Source organism: Mytilus galloprovincialis, chromosome 10 (genome assembly GCF_965363235.1).
Source record: "Mytilus galloprovincialis chromosome 10, xbMytGall1.hap1.1, whole genome shotgun sequence".
Taxonomy (NCBI): domain Eukaryota; kingdom Metazoa; phylum Mollusca; class Bivalvia; order Mytilida; family Mytilidae; genus Mytilus; species Mytilus galloprovincialis.
Genome location: NC_134847.1, coordinates 8,899,547 through 8,915,843, shown reverse-complemented (window position 1 = coordinate 8,915,843; position 16,297 = coordinate 8,899,547). Strand labels below are relative to the sequence as shown.

General features: G+C 30.2%; 2 protein-coding genes across 13 annotated transcripts in view; one reads left to right on the top strand and one right to left on the bottom strand.

Moving 5' to 3' along the window:
- The window catches only part of LOC143049770 (synaptotagmin-1-like), an 87,637-nt gene that overhangs the window by 28,448 nt on the left and 42,892 nt on the right, over positions 1-16,297 (bottom strand). For 10 of the 11 annotated variants that reach the window (XM_076223490.1, XM_076223495.1, XM_076223491.1 and 7 more), the window contains one exon: positions 11,640-11,828. In XM_076223490.1, coding sequence (XP_076079605.1) covers positions 11,640-11,817 — 178 coding nt within the window. In that variant the 5' untranslated portion in view covers positions 11,818-11,828. Of the gene's footprint in view, positions 1-625; positions 666-11,639; positions 11,829-16,297 lie in introns of those variants that run through there. The other variant, XM_076223500.1, reaches the window with a different exon arrangement.
- On the top strand, positions 5,140-8,740 carry LOC143049769 (complement C1q-like protein 3). Of its 2 annotated transcripts, XM_076223487.1 has the most exons (5): positions 5,142-5,222; positions 6,091-6,274; positions 6,833-7,198; positions 7,466-7,969; positions 8,559-8,740. In XM_076223487.1, the coding sequence occupies exons 1-4, from the start codon at positions 5,217-5,219 to the stop codon at positions 7,528-7,530; spliced, it is 621 nt and encodes a 206-aa protein (XP_076079602.1). In that variant the 5' UTR covers positions 5,142-5,216; the 3' UTR covers positions 7,531-7,969; positions 8,559-8,740. The 2 variants fall into 2 exon arrangements, with proteins under 2 accessions (XP_076079603.1, XP_076079602.1); XM_076223488.1 differs by lacking the exons at positions 6,833-7,198; positions 7,466-7,969 and having other exon boundaries at positions 5,140-5,222.

The following is a 16,297-nucleotide window of genomic DNA, read 5'->3' as shown; positions in this document are numbered from 1 at the left end:
TTTTGAACTTTGGATGTCATTTGTCTTCTGTTATGCCTACAGATCTAGTTTCATTGTCAATTAATAATGATTAATGCTGTGTAATTAACTTAAACCATTTTTTTAAGGGAAGATTAGAATATCATGTCACAGGCCTGCCTGTAGCTCAAGATTCTAATGCCAGACTACTTATAATATATCAAATTGTGGTAGACTGTTACCCTGGTAATATTCTACATCTGGGATAAAATAAAGGAATAGGAGAAAACAATCATTTTATTCTCAAAAGTTTTATAGAAATGTAATAAAATGAAAAAGATGTAGGACATACACAAATGAGACAGCAACTTGACAATACAAAGAAAACATTTTAAACACTAATTTCAGAACTATTGGGTATACTGTGGCTGTCAGTCTTTATTAGTGGAGGCAGTCGGAGTGCCCAGAGATTTTATCCCTCCTTTAGAAGGAAAACTGAAAATCCTAGTAAGTTAAATAAGATTGGGTCGCCTCTGATGACCTACCATGTGCAGGTTTCCAACTCACCACCTTTGTTGACAGGCTAGTGATACAGTAGTTGAAATATTTAGACCACACTTGGCTACCATTATAGGCCCCAATATTGATTATAAACAAATAAACTGACCTTCTTGTCCTAGTATCAAAGACATTGAAGTAATAATTCCATTAAATTATATAAAATAAGCATCTTCCATCTTATAACTCCTTTAAAAATATATAACTATAAACATCCTCCATCTTTAGTAAGTTGCTAAAGCAATTTAAAAACATAAATATGGATGTGTTACAAACTGAACTAATAAAACGAACCTGAAAAGGTTTTTTAGTATTGTATCAATTAGAATTAAATGCCTTATACAAACAATTATTTTGTAAAAGGAGTCGATGCAACATTTCATGCACCATGAACCAAAAATATTTTAAAATTAACATATCAAAATAAATAAAATCTAGGCCAAAATGTTACATAAACCAAAACGTTTTTGTATAATTTGTGTACTGGCAAATATACAGAAAGGGCATTGAACTTTAAGTCATAAAAAGATGACATTTTTTTCTATTTTGAAGGGAATAATCTAGTACCAGCCAGATGCTGCATTTATATGAAAGTTTTAAAGAGTTTTTTTGTGTAATTGGGTGCTACAAGTGGAGCAGTAACTGACTACCTTTTAGGAGCACCTGAGAACACGTACCACTTGTTTTTGAGAGGGAAATTGTTTTGCTCACTCTTTTAAGTTGTCTACATTGTAATTTTTTTAAATCTGTTGTTTTGTCGTTTGTTCGTTATTCATTACTATGAGTTTGAATATCTCTTAGGTATTTAAATCTGCATACATCTTTTACTGAACAGTTACCTTGAATTCAATTAAAATCTCATTAAAAGATAGTATTACCAGAACTTCAAATGGAACTGCAACTGATACTATAAAACCTGTTACTGTTGCATGCTTGCAAATTATGTCATAGAACAATGTTATAAGTATATATCAAATGGAATATCTCCAAGGCAAATTGTATGTACTAACAGATCAGCAACAGTTTGAACATTCTATTGTAAATTTTCAACACCGGACATGCAGGTACTAGTAATTGTTTAAATGAGACTTAAGGAGGCTCGAGGGTATACAAATTTCAGAAAAAAATTAAACATTTGTTTTTCATTACAAATTTTATTTATTACCTTTTGTAGTTGTTACTTTATCATATGGTACAAAAAATATTCAAAAAAAATAATTCGTGTTGGCCCCAGATGACTTTTAAAATGTAAACATCATTTAAAAAGTTCCAAATTATCTCCCTTTGGGGGAAAAACGCCATTTTTTGGTTTTAAAATTGAAATATCTCTTTTAACTCATCGGTGACCTATATTTTTTAATATAATTTCGATATATGCTGTACTTAAACTAAATTATTGTAAAATTTAAGCGATTTCTGTAATAAATTTCTTTTTTTATTTCGATATTACCTTTATTTCTCTATTAGTTCAACAGAAAAAAAACACTTTTGCAAAGATGTATGCTTCTTTCGAAGGCAGATTGTGAGCGCAAATGAACGGTGACCCCATTTTTTATTTTATTTTTCTATTAACCATAAGATAAAGTTCATTTAGAGAAAAATATAGAGAAATCCTATATAAATGATTTAGACCCCCTTAATTTGTAATCATAGCTTTATCAAATTCTGATTACAAATTAAGTCTATGAATACACAATTACTTTGTGTGTGTCCCTATTAGATTTTGTTTTAATGTTATTTGATTTCAGTTTTGAAGGTTTTTTTTTTTTAGAATTCAACATTATTTTACAGTGGATGATATTTATTCATGATTTGAGTTCAAAATACAGTTTAGTTCTAGTTTTTTGTTCGTAAAGAAATTTTGTCAGCTTTATATGCAAGAAGATTTTAAGTAAAACTGGCTTGACTTTCAAAAGCAGATGACATCTTTTATAAATTTACACGAAGTTTTTGTCAACAAGAAGGTTTAATAGAAGAAATTTTTATGATTCTTGTAAGATTTAGTATGTCTGGCACATGCAATTGAGTATTTTAGTGAATATATGGGCATTGCAAAAATAACAATAACATTAAACCAGCAAAAACACTTCTTTTGCAGAAATCTAGCACAGTTAGTCAAGCGTTAAGACTTTCAAAATATATCTTATTATTTAAGCTTTATATCTCCAAAATTTGATTATTCATTTTAATTTATTATATTGAAATGTATAGCTTATGATGTAATTTTATTTCAAAAAGCTTAAGGTAGTAGGTCAATAATGCATAATATCATTCTTTTTACAGCTGGTTATCATATTTATTACTTTGATTGGACCCTTTATTTGTCACTATGGAAATGAAGTATCAGCTGCTGGAATTCTTGAATCTATACAGTCTGATGTTAAAAAAATTCTGGAAAGATCTGGACCAGAAAAACCAGTTAATGGTAAGGAATGATACAATTGAAATCAAATAAAAAACCAAGTGTGCTCCAGCTATAGTCTGCCTCTGGGTGCGGGAATTTCTCGCTACATTGAAGACCTGTTGGTGACAGTTTAATTTCTGCTGTTGTTTTTTATTTGGTCGGGTTGTTGTCTCTTTGACACATTCCCCATTTCCATTCTCAATTTTATTTGCATTCAACTAATAAATTCTTTATGAATACATTTAAAACAAACAAATCAAATCGTAATTTTTAAGTCTTTGTTGTTCCTTTAACAGAAATTTAAATCCTTTTCTTACATTGCAGGTCAGAATACTAGTGGGACAACCACAGCCTTTTATTACCTAGAATTAACTTTTTTTGAGAGTGAATCTCTCATTCTAATATTTTTGACACTGCATACTAAGATTGGCGATCATACCACATCTCTTTTATTATATATTATATGTTTATGTTAGAATACCATTGCTTAACTTTCATATTATTATTTTAGGGAAATATAAACCAGCCTTCTTTGCAAACTTGTCTAAAAACTTAAGCAACCTTAAATCTGACCAGATAGTAAAGTTCGACACAATAGTAACAAATGTCGGTAAGCCTTACAGTCCAAAGACAGGAAAATTTACAGCTCCTCGAGATGGAACATACACATTTTCTTGGACTTGTTTGACTTTCACGAAAAGTAGATTTGAAACACGACTTGCTGTAAATAACCAGTACATTTCCGGTAATAGAGCAAATGCTCAAAACATAAATCAGTATGTTCAAGCCACAAAGAATGTTGTAGTACAAATGAAGAAAGGAGATGTAGCTACTGTGAGAGTGATTGGCTCCTATGGGTTATCCTTATATGGAGGTGGCTATAATTTTTCATCTTTCTCTGGTTTTATGATTTAATATTACTTACATATGTCATCATAAAAATAAAATAAATAAAAATAATGTCTTGATCTTTTTTTCAACAGTGAATTTAAAATATACACAACACTTTCTATGTCAATAACTGACCTATTGCTTACAGTTTCTAAGAAACAGACTTAACCAAGAAAACTAAACATTAACCAATGCACCATGTAAATGAGGTCAAGGTCAGATGAACCATGGATATGTAGAGATTACAATTCTTCCATAATGATACACCAAATATAGTACACCTATTTCATACAGTATAAAAAAAATCCAGATAAAACACAAAAACTCATAATAACCACTGAACCATAAAAATGAGGTCAAGGTCAGATAACACTTGCCAATTGTACATGTTCATGCGCACCTTACAATACTTCCATACACCAAATATACTAGACCTATAGACTGCTTATAGTATCTGACATATAGACTTGACCACCAAAACTTAAAATTGTTCACTGATCCATAAAATGAGGTCAAGGTCAAGTGAAAACTCTGACATTCATGGATCACCTTCCCTATGTGGAGCTTTCTGCAACAAAAGTTTCAGCCTCGAAAAAACTTAAACATTGATATCAAAAGAGGTCTTGAAAGGGGAAATAACTCTAACAAGTTACCAAAATATGACAAATAATAGATTTTTAAGGGTTTTTCAAGCATTTTTGTTAGTTTTGTAATTTTAAAGTTAAGTTTAAAGAACTGAACTAACTTAAATAGAATTCCCATTTGTTTTCAAGGTAAGTGTGTGAATCTTCAGATCTTCACACTCTTTTGGTGATTTGCATATATCAAAACAAATTATTCATTATAAAGTAACATGCCCTCATGTAGTTTTTTTAAAGATGAAATACTATATGTAAAAAAATTAAACTTCCTCGTAAATTACATACAGAAATCTGGTATGTAAACGTGTAATTGAGAGGAGATGAAGCCAGCTGTTCATGTGGAGCAGGAACTACCTACCCTTTTGGTGCACCTCTCAGATTATCACTTGTTTTTGAGAGGATAATTGTTTTGTTCATTGTTGTCTACATTGTGATTTTTTTTTTAAATCAGTCATTTGGCCATTATTATGAGTTTGAATATCTCTTAGGTATCTAAATCTGCATGCATATATCTTTTACTGAACAGTCATATTGAATTCAATTGAACTCGTAACTTAAAAATGCTAAAAGATAGAATTACCAGACTTCAATTATAACCAAAACTGATACCATAGAACCTGTTACTGTTGCATGCTTGCAAAATGTCATAGAACATTGTTATAAGTATATATCAAATGGAATATCTCCAAAGCAAATTGTATGTATCAACAAATCAGCAACAGTTTGAACATCTACTGTATATTGTTATTTTTTTATCACCAAACATGCAGGTATGATTTATACAAATTAAGTCTCATATTCAAAATTATCATGTGTCCCTCTAAGATTTTTTTTAATGCTATTTGATTTCAGTTGAATTTTTTTTTAGTATTCAACATAATAATACAGGGGATGGAATTTATTCATGATTTGATAGTTCTAGTTTTTTGTTAGTAAAAAAACTTTTGACAACTTTATATGCAAGGAAATTTAAAATAACACTGGCTTGATGTTCAAAAGCTGATGACACATTTTTATAAATTTACATTTTTCACACACTTTTCAAGTTTAATATTGTCTTTAAGAAAGTTCAATAGAATTTTTTTCTTTGATTCTTGATTAAGTAGCTCTGGCAAAAAATTGAAAACAACAAGTTTAATAATTTCTTGTGTCCGAGGCACTTTTCTGGATTTACCTTCATCAGGAACGCTCAAAGCCAAACATTTGAAATCTGAAGATTGACAAGTACAGAAATCGTTGAAGAGCTTTATGTCAAAAATACGTAAAATAAATAGCCAAATTCATCTAAAGTCAACTTTACCTGAGGGAGTTAAAACCTTAGTTCCTTAATAATTTCAAAATATTTTAACGGAAAATTCATATTTCAATTAGTATTTCAATGCTTCTGTAGGCATTGCAAAAATAACAAAAATATTTAACCAGCAAAAACACTTCTTTTGCAGAAATCTAGCACACAGTTAGTCAACATGGTCAAGCATTAAGATTTTCCAAAATATATCTTATTTTTTACACTCCAAAATTGGTTTATTCATCTTATTTTTTAATATTGAAAAGTATAGGTAACATGTAATGATGTAATTTTATTTTAAAAAGCTAAAAGTTAATAGGTCAATAATGCATAATTTAATCCTTTTACAGCTGGTTATAATAATTGTTTCTTGGATTGGACCATTTCTTTATTACTATGGATATGAAGTGTCGGCTGCTGGTATTCTCGAGTCTATTCAGTCAGATGTTCATAAAATTCTGGCAAGGTCTGGAGGGATTAAATCTGATGTTAAAAAAATTCTGGAAAGATCTGGATGGGAAAACCCAGATAAACGTAAGTATTAAAAGATATTATTCATATTCAAAAAAGAGATGTGATTTATGTCCAAGCCAATGCTCATATATTATCTGTATTAGGGCTGTAAGGGTCTAAAAAAAAATGCAAGTGTTGTTGTGTTTTAGCAATAATTTATAGAACTTGTAATTGAAAGTAAACTATGAAATAGATGCATTGATACATTTAACTTGCACTGGTCTAATTTATAACATGCTCCATCTAAAGGTAACAGCAACTGCTGATATAGATGCCAATCTTCCAAGACAAAATATTTAATTTCAAGTAATACTTTGCTTTTACTAGTATATTCTTCATTTACATTTATACTTTGAAGAAAAAAAAAAAAATAAAAAAAAAAAAAATGTAATTGCATCGTGTTGAAAACAAAAATTAACTTTTTTAAGAGTTATTTATACCTTCAAACATTTTATACTATATATACATACTGATGATTGGCAATCAGACTACATATCCTTTTAAAAACTTTAATACATGTAATATATTTATTATAATATTCTTTATCAGTTATTTATAAAATTTCATTCTCAATTGTAGAGAAACAAAAGCCTGCTTTTCATGTCAACTTGTCTAGCACATTAAGAGGCCTTAGTTCTGACCAGATAGTAAAGTTCAACAAAGTCGTAACAAATATCGGTAAACATTACAGTCCAGCGACAGGAAAATTTATATCACCAAGAGATGGAACATACACATTTTCTTGGACTTGTTTGACTCCCCCCGGAAGTAGATTTGAAACACGACTTGCTGTAAATAACCAGTACATTTCCGGTAATAGAGCAAATGCTCAAAACATAAATCAGTATGTTCAAGCCACAAAGAATGTTGTAGTACAAATGAAGAAAGGAGATGTAGCTACTGTTAGAGTGCTTGGCTCTTATGGGTTATCATTATATGGAGATGGTAATTACTTTTCATCTTTCTCTGGTTTTATGATTTAATATTACTTACATATGTCATCAGGAAAATAAAATAAATAAAAATAATGTCTTGATCTTTTTTTCAACAGTGAATTAAAAATATACACAACACTTTCTATGTCAATAACTGACCTATTGCTTACAGTTTCTAAGAAACAGACTTAATCAAGAAAACTAAAACATTAACCAAATACAGAAAGGGCATTGAACTTTAAGTCATAAAAAGATGACATTTTTTTCTATTTTGAAGGGAATAATCTAGTACCAGCCAGATGCTGCATTTATATGAAAGTTTTAAAGAGTTTTTTTGTGTAATTGGGTACTACAAGTGGAGCAGGAACTGACTACCTTTTAGGAGCACCTGAGAACACCACTTGTTTTTGAGAGGGAAATTGTTTAGCTCACTCTTTTTAAAAGTTGTCTACATTGGGATTTTTTAAAATCAATCGCTTTGTTGTTTGGTCGTTTATCATTATTATGAGTTTGAATATCTCTTTTGTATCTATAAATCTGAATATCTTTTACTGAATTCAATTAAACTCTCATTAAAATATAGAATTACCAGAACTTCAAATGGAACTGCAACTGATACTATAAAACCTGTTACTGTTGCATGCTTGCAAATTATGTCATAGAACAATGTTATAAGTATATATCAAATGGAATATCTCCAAAGCAAATTGTATGTATCAACAGATCAGCAACAGTTTGAACCTCCATTGAATATTGTAAATTTTCATCACCAAACATGCAGGTATGATTACAAATTAAGGCTCATTCAAAAAATTACTATGTGCATGTCCCTTTAAGATTTTTTTTTTATGTTTTTGATTTCTGATTATTTTCACTTTTAAAGGTTTTTTTTAGAATTCAACACTATTAAACAGTGGATGAAATTTATTTATGATTTGATAAGAAGTTCAAAATACAATATAATTTTATTTTTCTGTTAGTAAAGAAATTTTGTCAACTGTATATGCAAAAAGATTTTAAGTAACATTGGCTTGACTTTCAAAAGCAGATGACATCTTTTATAAATTTAATTAAACACAATTTTTGTCATTAAGAAGGTTTAATAGAAGAAGTTTTTAGGATTCTTGATTATAAAGTATGTCTGGCACATGCAAATGAGTATTTTAGTGCTTTTGAGGAAATCTAGCACACAGTTTGTCAAGCATTAAGACTTTACAAATATATCTTATTTTTTACGCTTTATATGTCTCAAAAATTGGTTTATTCATTTTAATTTATTATATTGAAATGTTTAGTTTTAGTATGAAAAATGTATAATTCTATCCCAAAAAGCTTAAATGGGAATAATGCATAATGTCATCTGTTTACAGCTAGTGATAATAATTATTTCTTGGATTGGACCATTTCTTTATCACTATGGACATGAAGTGTCAGCTGCTGGTATTCTCGAGTCTATTCAGTCAGATGGTCATAAAATTCTGGCAAGGTCTGGAGGGATAAAATCTGATGTTAAAAAAATTCTGGAAAGATCTGGGTGGGAAAAACCAGGCAACCGTAAGTATTAAAAGATATTATTCATATTTAAAAAAGAGATCATTGTTTAAATGTGATTTATGTCCAAGCCAATGTGCATATATTATCTGTATTAGGGCTATAATGGTCACAAAAAACTGCAAGTGTTGTTGTGTTTTAGCAATAATCTTTAGAATTTGTAATTGAAGGAAAACTATGAAGTAGATATGCATTGACAGATTTAATTTGCACTGGTCTAATTTATGACATGCTCCATCTAAAGGTAACAGCAACTGCTGATATAGATGCCAATAATCCGATAAAAAATATTTAACTTCAAGTAATACTTTGCTCCTACTAGTATATTCTTCATTTACATTTATACTTGAAGAAAAAAAAAAAATAAAAAAAATAAAATAAAAAAAAAAAAAATGTAATTGCATCGTGTTGAAAACAAAAATTAACTTTTTTAAGAGTGATTTATACCTTCAAACATTTTATACTATATATACATACCGATGATTGGCAGTCAGACTACATATCCTTTTAAAAACCTTCATACATGTAATATATTTATTATAATATTCTTTATCAGTTATTTATAAAATTTCATTCTCAATTGTAGAGAAACAAAAGCCTGCTTTTCATGTCAACTTGTCTAGCACATTAAGAGGCCTTAGTTCTGACCAGATAGTAAAGTTCAACAAAGTCGTAACAAATGTAGGTAAGCCTTACAGTCCAGAGACAGGAAAATTTACAGCTCCTCGAGATGGAACATACACATTTTCTTGGACTTGCTTGACTCCCCCCAGAAGTAGATTTGAAACACGACTTGCTGTAAATAACCAGTACATTTCTGGTAATAGAGCAAATGCTCAAAACATAAATCAATATGTTCAAGCAACAAAGAATGTTGTAGTACAAATGAAGAAAGGAGATGTAGCTACTGTTAGAGTGCTTGGCTCTACTGGGTTATCATTACATGGAGATGGTCATTACTTTTCATCTTTCTCTGGTTTTATGATTTAATATTACTTACATATGTCATCATAAAAATAAAATAAATAAAAATAATGTCTTGATCTTTTTTTCAACAGTGAATTTAAAATATACACAACACTTTCTATGTCAAATATAACTGACCTATTGCTTACAGTTTCTAAGAAACAGACTTAACCAAGAAAACTAAACATTAACCAATGCACCATGTAAATGAGGTCAAGGTCAGATGAACCATGGACATGTAGACCTTACAATTCTTCCATAATGATACACCAAATATAGTACACCTATTTCATACAGTATAAAAAAAATCCAGATAAAACACAAAAACTCATAATAACCACTGAACCATGAAAATGAGGTCAAGGTCAGATAACACTTGCCAATTGTACATGTTCATGTGCACCTTACAATACTTCCATACACCAAATGTACTAGACCTATAGATTGCTTATAGTATCTGAGATATAGACTTGACCACCAAACTTAAAATTGTTCACTGATCCATGAAATGAGGTCGAGGTCAAGTGAAAACTCTTGACATGCATGGATCACCTTCCCTATGTGGAGCTTTCTGCGACAAAAATGTTGCAGGCTCGACAAAACTTAGACATTGAGATATCAAAAGAGGTCTTGCAAGGGGAAATAACTCTAACAAGTTACCAAAATATGACAAATGATAGATTTTTAAGGGTTTTTCAAGCATTTTTGTTAGTTTTGTAATTTTAAAGTTAAGTTTAAAGAACTGAACTAACTTAAATAGAATTCCCATTTGTTTTCAAGGTAAGTGTGTGAATCTTCAGATAACTATACACCCTTTTGGTGATTTGCATATCAAAACAAATTATTCATTATAAAGTAACATGCCCTCATATAGTTTTTTATAGATGAAATATATGTAAAAAAATTAAACTTCCTCGTAAATTACATACAGAAATCTGGTATGTAAACGTGTAATTGAGACGAGATGAAGCCAGCTGTTCCCACTTGGTCAATACTTTACTTATATACAAATATAGATTTATTTGTTAGTTTTTTCCAGCCAATTTCACAAATTAGATTTATCTGTACTTTTTATTTTTGTATCATGCCTGAAAGGAATTTATGACATCTTTTCATATTGAAGAAGCATTAAAGGGGTCTCTGATACAATATCTGTCTGATAATCATACTGATAATGTTATTTCAAAGGGATATATTCTTCTAAAACAAAATAACTTCAGGGATGTATTTTACAGGGATTAAAAATATGTCACAAAATAAATTAGTACCATCATTAAAGAAAGATACAGCTTAATTCAAATATTTTAATTGAAGCTTAATATGCATCAAATCTAAATATATCAATCATGTCAATAAAAGGATATGTTGGATTCAGGGTTTAAAAAAATATTCAGAGAGCTAACTTAACTTAACTTTGTAGTCATAAATATTCAATCATCTATTGCAAAGCCCCAAATAGTCATTGGTCTGCAGATGAATTTAACAGATATCAACACCAAATTTCCTAAATGTCAAAATTCCTCATTTTAAGAATACTAAAAGATATCAGGGAACTAAAATTGTATGAAAGCTTCCAAACATTCACAGTTCAAATTTTCATGTCAAGTACACAACACATTTATTGACAATAAAATTGAGAATGGAAACGAGGAATGTGTCAATAAGAGACAACAACCCGACCAAAGAGCAGAAAATTCATACGCTGTGACAAACCAAGGGGTTTTAAAAGGATCTTATAGACAACCATTGGTCAGATTGTTGTGTACTGTGAAGGATCTGAATGTACAAAGACTCATAAAACCACATAAACTCATCTGTGATGACAAAGTACATATGAAAGTAGTTGGAACCTTAGATTCTAAATGTTTCTTAATTCATTAAAAGAGAATTTAAGAATGCTATCTTCCAATTTAACATTCAATTCTTATACTTACAAGAGTTAATCTCATCCATAATTTTATTCTTTAGATTATCCATAGCTGATGGTTTGGTTGTGGAAGCAGCCACATCGTTTGCCATGGTACCAGATCCTCCACTACCATTGCCAGCAGACGGCGATGTGGATTCACCCACATCACGACGATACCGATAAATTGAATCCATCATAGGCATCTTGGAAACCTCTGAAAAATAAATTAAATAAAATAATTACTCTGATTTTATTTGTTACAGATTTGTTACTTATTTATATGGAATTTTGTTGGTATAAGTGAACTATCATTGTAATTCCAGCGATCGAAGAAATAAAAATTACCTATAATAGGTGTATAAAATAAAACTGAAAGTGGTAATGTAAATGGGGGAATATGTCCATACCAAGAGATTACAACCGGACCAAAGAGCAAAAAACAGCTGAAGCTTAAGGCCACCACTGGGTCTTCAACAGAATGTCAATACTCAAATCCCACAACCAAGTCTGGCTTCAGTTGGCCCCTAAATAATCAAATGTCTACTAGCTCAGTGAAAATTTATACATACTTTCGCTAAACCACAATATCAAGCATTATAAAAAGCCAATTTTTCCCCTCAATCCAAGAATATTAGAACACACAAAATGTAAACGAATCCATAATATTAATTTAAGAATCACAGTAACCATTTTAAATGCTGCTATAACATTATCATTATCATAAAAAAAAATGAACATAGAAGCAAATTGCAATTGACTATTATATAGTCCTGACAAATGCTTATATTACAACTCAACAGATGCCTCTTTGGACTCTTTATTAGAGTTGTTAAAGACAGAGGTCTTTTATTGAGTACGACAGTCAGATTGTTGTATCCTAATCCACAAGCAGCTCACTGACTTTAATTTTTTGTTCACACCTGTTTTAGACCTAATCACGATATTAAATTTTACAGATAATATTTTCACACATATCAAATCTATGTAATCAAAATATAGATCACTGAACTTGGATTGAAAGCATGTACGTCATTTGAAGTAAATTTGGTGTTGACACCTTATTTTTGAGTCCCTTTTAAAAGAATACAACAAAAGTCACAGGTGTACAATTAGTCTCTGTTGATAATAAACTATTTTTGAAAGTACATAAAAGATCCATTTTTTCCTAAAGAAGAAATACAAACCTGTAAAATTCAAGCCTAAAGATTCCATATGGTTTATCTATGATTATACTTAGTCTTTTAATTTAGAGAAAGCTCAAAGCAATACTTTTACAGGAATATTTCACTAATTTAGTAAATAATTCAAGCACAATTGCAACAGTTCTTTGAAAATTAATCCCTCCTGTTGAGTATATGTATTTTTGGTTGTAAATATATATAATATTGCTAAATTCACCAATTAAAGAAAAATATTTTCTAAAGTCTCATATAGTTATTTTTTTTTTTAAATTTCAACTAACCATGCAGTACTACTGGTTATAACCAGCCAGAAGTACTGCATGGTTAGTTTATAATAAAATTCTTATTACACAATTTTCACACTGTTTTATCCTTATGATGTCAGCATTGATTAAAATTTCACACATGGATTTAAGTTCCGTCAACAATTTATCAGCCTTGATCATTCTAAATAAATCATAAGGTCATCAAATCTGGAAAAACTTACAACGAATCCAGTCTTAGATCATAATTTCAAAGTTATTAAAATATTTTTTATTATAAACCTCTGAGCCCATCCCTGGATTTGCTAATTAAATATAGAGTCTCCCCCTAAAAAGTTTCACAGTATATAATCAATTAAAACTGATGTACTTAATCTTATTCTTTATTACTTACATAAAAAACAAGAAAGTTTCATAGTATATAATCAATTCAAAGGTTAAGGTTATTAAATAATATAAAACCGTGAAATCGAAAGTCAGCTTTTAAGGAGAATTTAAATAATCTTACAAACTTCTGCTCTAGAAAATCATAAAATCGATGAAAAGAAAACCTACTTCTAGCTTCAGTTTGTAATTACCTCAGTACCAAAATCAATATCAATTTTGGGCTATTTTTCTCCATTCAAATCACCCATTTATTATAACACCATAGTCAATAAATTCTAATTAAATGAATGTAACATTTTTCGCTCATTAAATATTAGATAAAAGAGATGCAAATTCTTGAATGATTTTTTTCAAATTATTATTTAAACACAAAATCATACAAAGACAACTTTTTATAATAGTAGCTCATTAAGATTGGGTGAAAATCAATCGTTACTTAACAACTGAAATTGACGTCAGTCATACATTTCAGAAATCCATTACCCACAGGATATGACTATTTCTACAATTTCAGCCTCGTAATAATCGTCAAAGTAAAAACAGAAATGATTTCTCCAACTTCCTGGCCCTGTTCAAAGGCGATATATAGCTGCCATTATAAATATTCCTCATGTTGTTATTGTCAGTAGAGTACTAATTACATAGAGTTATTCCGAGCTCTTTGTCCAAAATTAGAATTAACACAGAGCCCATCACAATTTGTTTTCATTAAGTTTGTCATAATGAAATTTGTTTGCGAGATAATATTCTATTCGAATTTGTAAAGTGTTGTATGTTGAGTAGTTGTTGAAAAATTCAGTAGTTTATGATTAATATTTAAGGGATCAGAGAGAGTTCACACATTTTTTAGCTAGCTCTGGATTCAGCACTTATTTTTACCAAGAATTAAAGATTGCACCACCTCTATATCCCCCCTCCATCAACAGTATATGTGAAGCTGTGTTCAAGCACTAATCATGGAATCTTCATTCAATGCCAAACTTATTCAAGGCTCACTCATAATAAAGTCCATGTTCACCTTGATCTGAAAATGGGACTGCCTCAGTGAAAGGGAGAGTTAACACACTATATAAATGTCAAAAACATTTCAATTCAGAGGTCTCTGATTCTGGAATTGGTAAATTTTAAGGAAGTTTAGGGGTATACATACATTAAAAATAAATCTATAATTTACATAATCTTTCATGATGGACAATCTCTCATTATTATAGTTCATTTTAAACAAATTGTTAATAAAACTGAGAATGCAAATGGGGAATGTGTCAAAGAGACAACAACCTGACCAAATATGGAGCAGGATTTTCTTGCTGCATTGAAGACAGTGGCTGGTTCAGAAATTTTTATAACTGGCTGGCTATAAGAGGGGCCAACTCGCATAATGCTTCAGTGATTCCCTATATAGTAACCAACAAAAAAGTTTCCACAAAAGGGGGGCCCAATTGGTCAGGTAATTGTCTCTTTAACAGTCGCTCAATTTTTTTATAATGTTTTCTTTTGTCAAAATTTCCAAATTATCAGTATTCTTCACTCTTTATTAAATGCAATAAAAAATTACCATGTAGACAAGAGACCAAATTATTACAAAGTATTAGTTAGGGGTTTAACCAGTACCCGATAGTCGTAATAATATTTGTTTTATGCCTGACTTTCCATAGATATTACATTATCCATACAGACTGCCGAGTCCAATAACTTAAAGCCTCCACTGTATATATTTATCTTGCTTTATTACTTGTTATGTAACAACGCACAAGCCATATGTTATTTTAACTTCAATCAATGACAAGTCATTTCTATGGTAATATCTTAAAGCTCAGAGAAATCATCATTTTATGCATTATCGTTCTTTTACATGACTGACAAACTCTGATTTATGACAATGTATTAAAATATCATAATACTTTTGGTGCATATACCATGTATACTATTATACTTTATTCGTGTTGTCTATTCTTTAGTTTTCTATGTTGTGTCATGTGTACTATTGTTTGTCTGTTTGTTTTTTTCATTTTTAGCCATGGCGTTGTCGGTTTATTTTAGATTAATGAGTTTGACTGTCCCTTTGGTATCTTTCTTCCCTCTTTTATTGGAAAGCACTTTAAGCCCATATGTGCAAAAGGCAAACAAATAACAAGAGTGCACACGCCGAAATGTCTCGCCTTCTTTACTAATCATTGATATTATGTTGATAGTCCTAAATATAAAGCTTTATTAAAAACTGACACATAAACTTAACATTTACCAAGATAACTAAACAAAGACCAATGAACCATGAAAATGAGGTCAAGGTCAGATGAACCATGCCAGGCAGACATGTACAGCTAACAATGCTTCCATACAACAAATATAGTTGACCTATTACTTATAGTGTAAGAAAAATAGACCAAAACACAAAAACTTAACACTGAGCAATGAACCGTGAAAATGAGGTCAAGGTCTAATAAAACCTGCACGACTGACATATAGATCATAAAATATTTCCATACACCAAATATAGTTGACCTTTGGCATATAGTATAAGATAAAAATACTAAAACTCAAAAACTTAATCTTGACCACTCAACCATGAAAATGAGGTCAAGGTCAGATGACATCTGCCCGCTAGACATGTACACCTTACAATCATTCCATACAACAAATATAGTAGCCCTATTGCTTATAGTATTTGAGATATGGACTTGACCACCAAAACTTAACCTTGTTCACTGATCCATGAAATGAGTTTGAGGTCAAGTGATAACTGTATGACGGGCATGAGGACCTTGCAAGGTACGCACATACCAAATATAATTTTCCTATTACTTATAATAAGAGAAAATTCAACGTTACAAAAAATCTGAATTTTTTTTTCA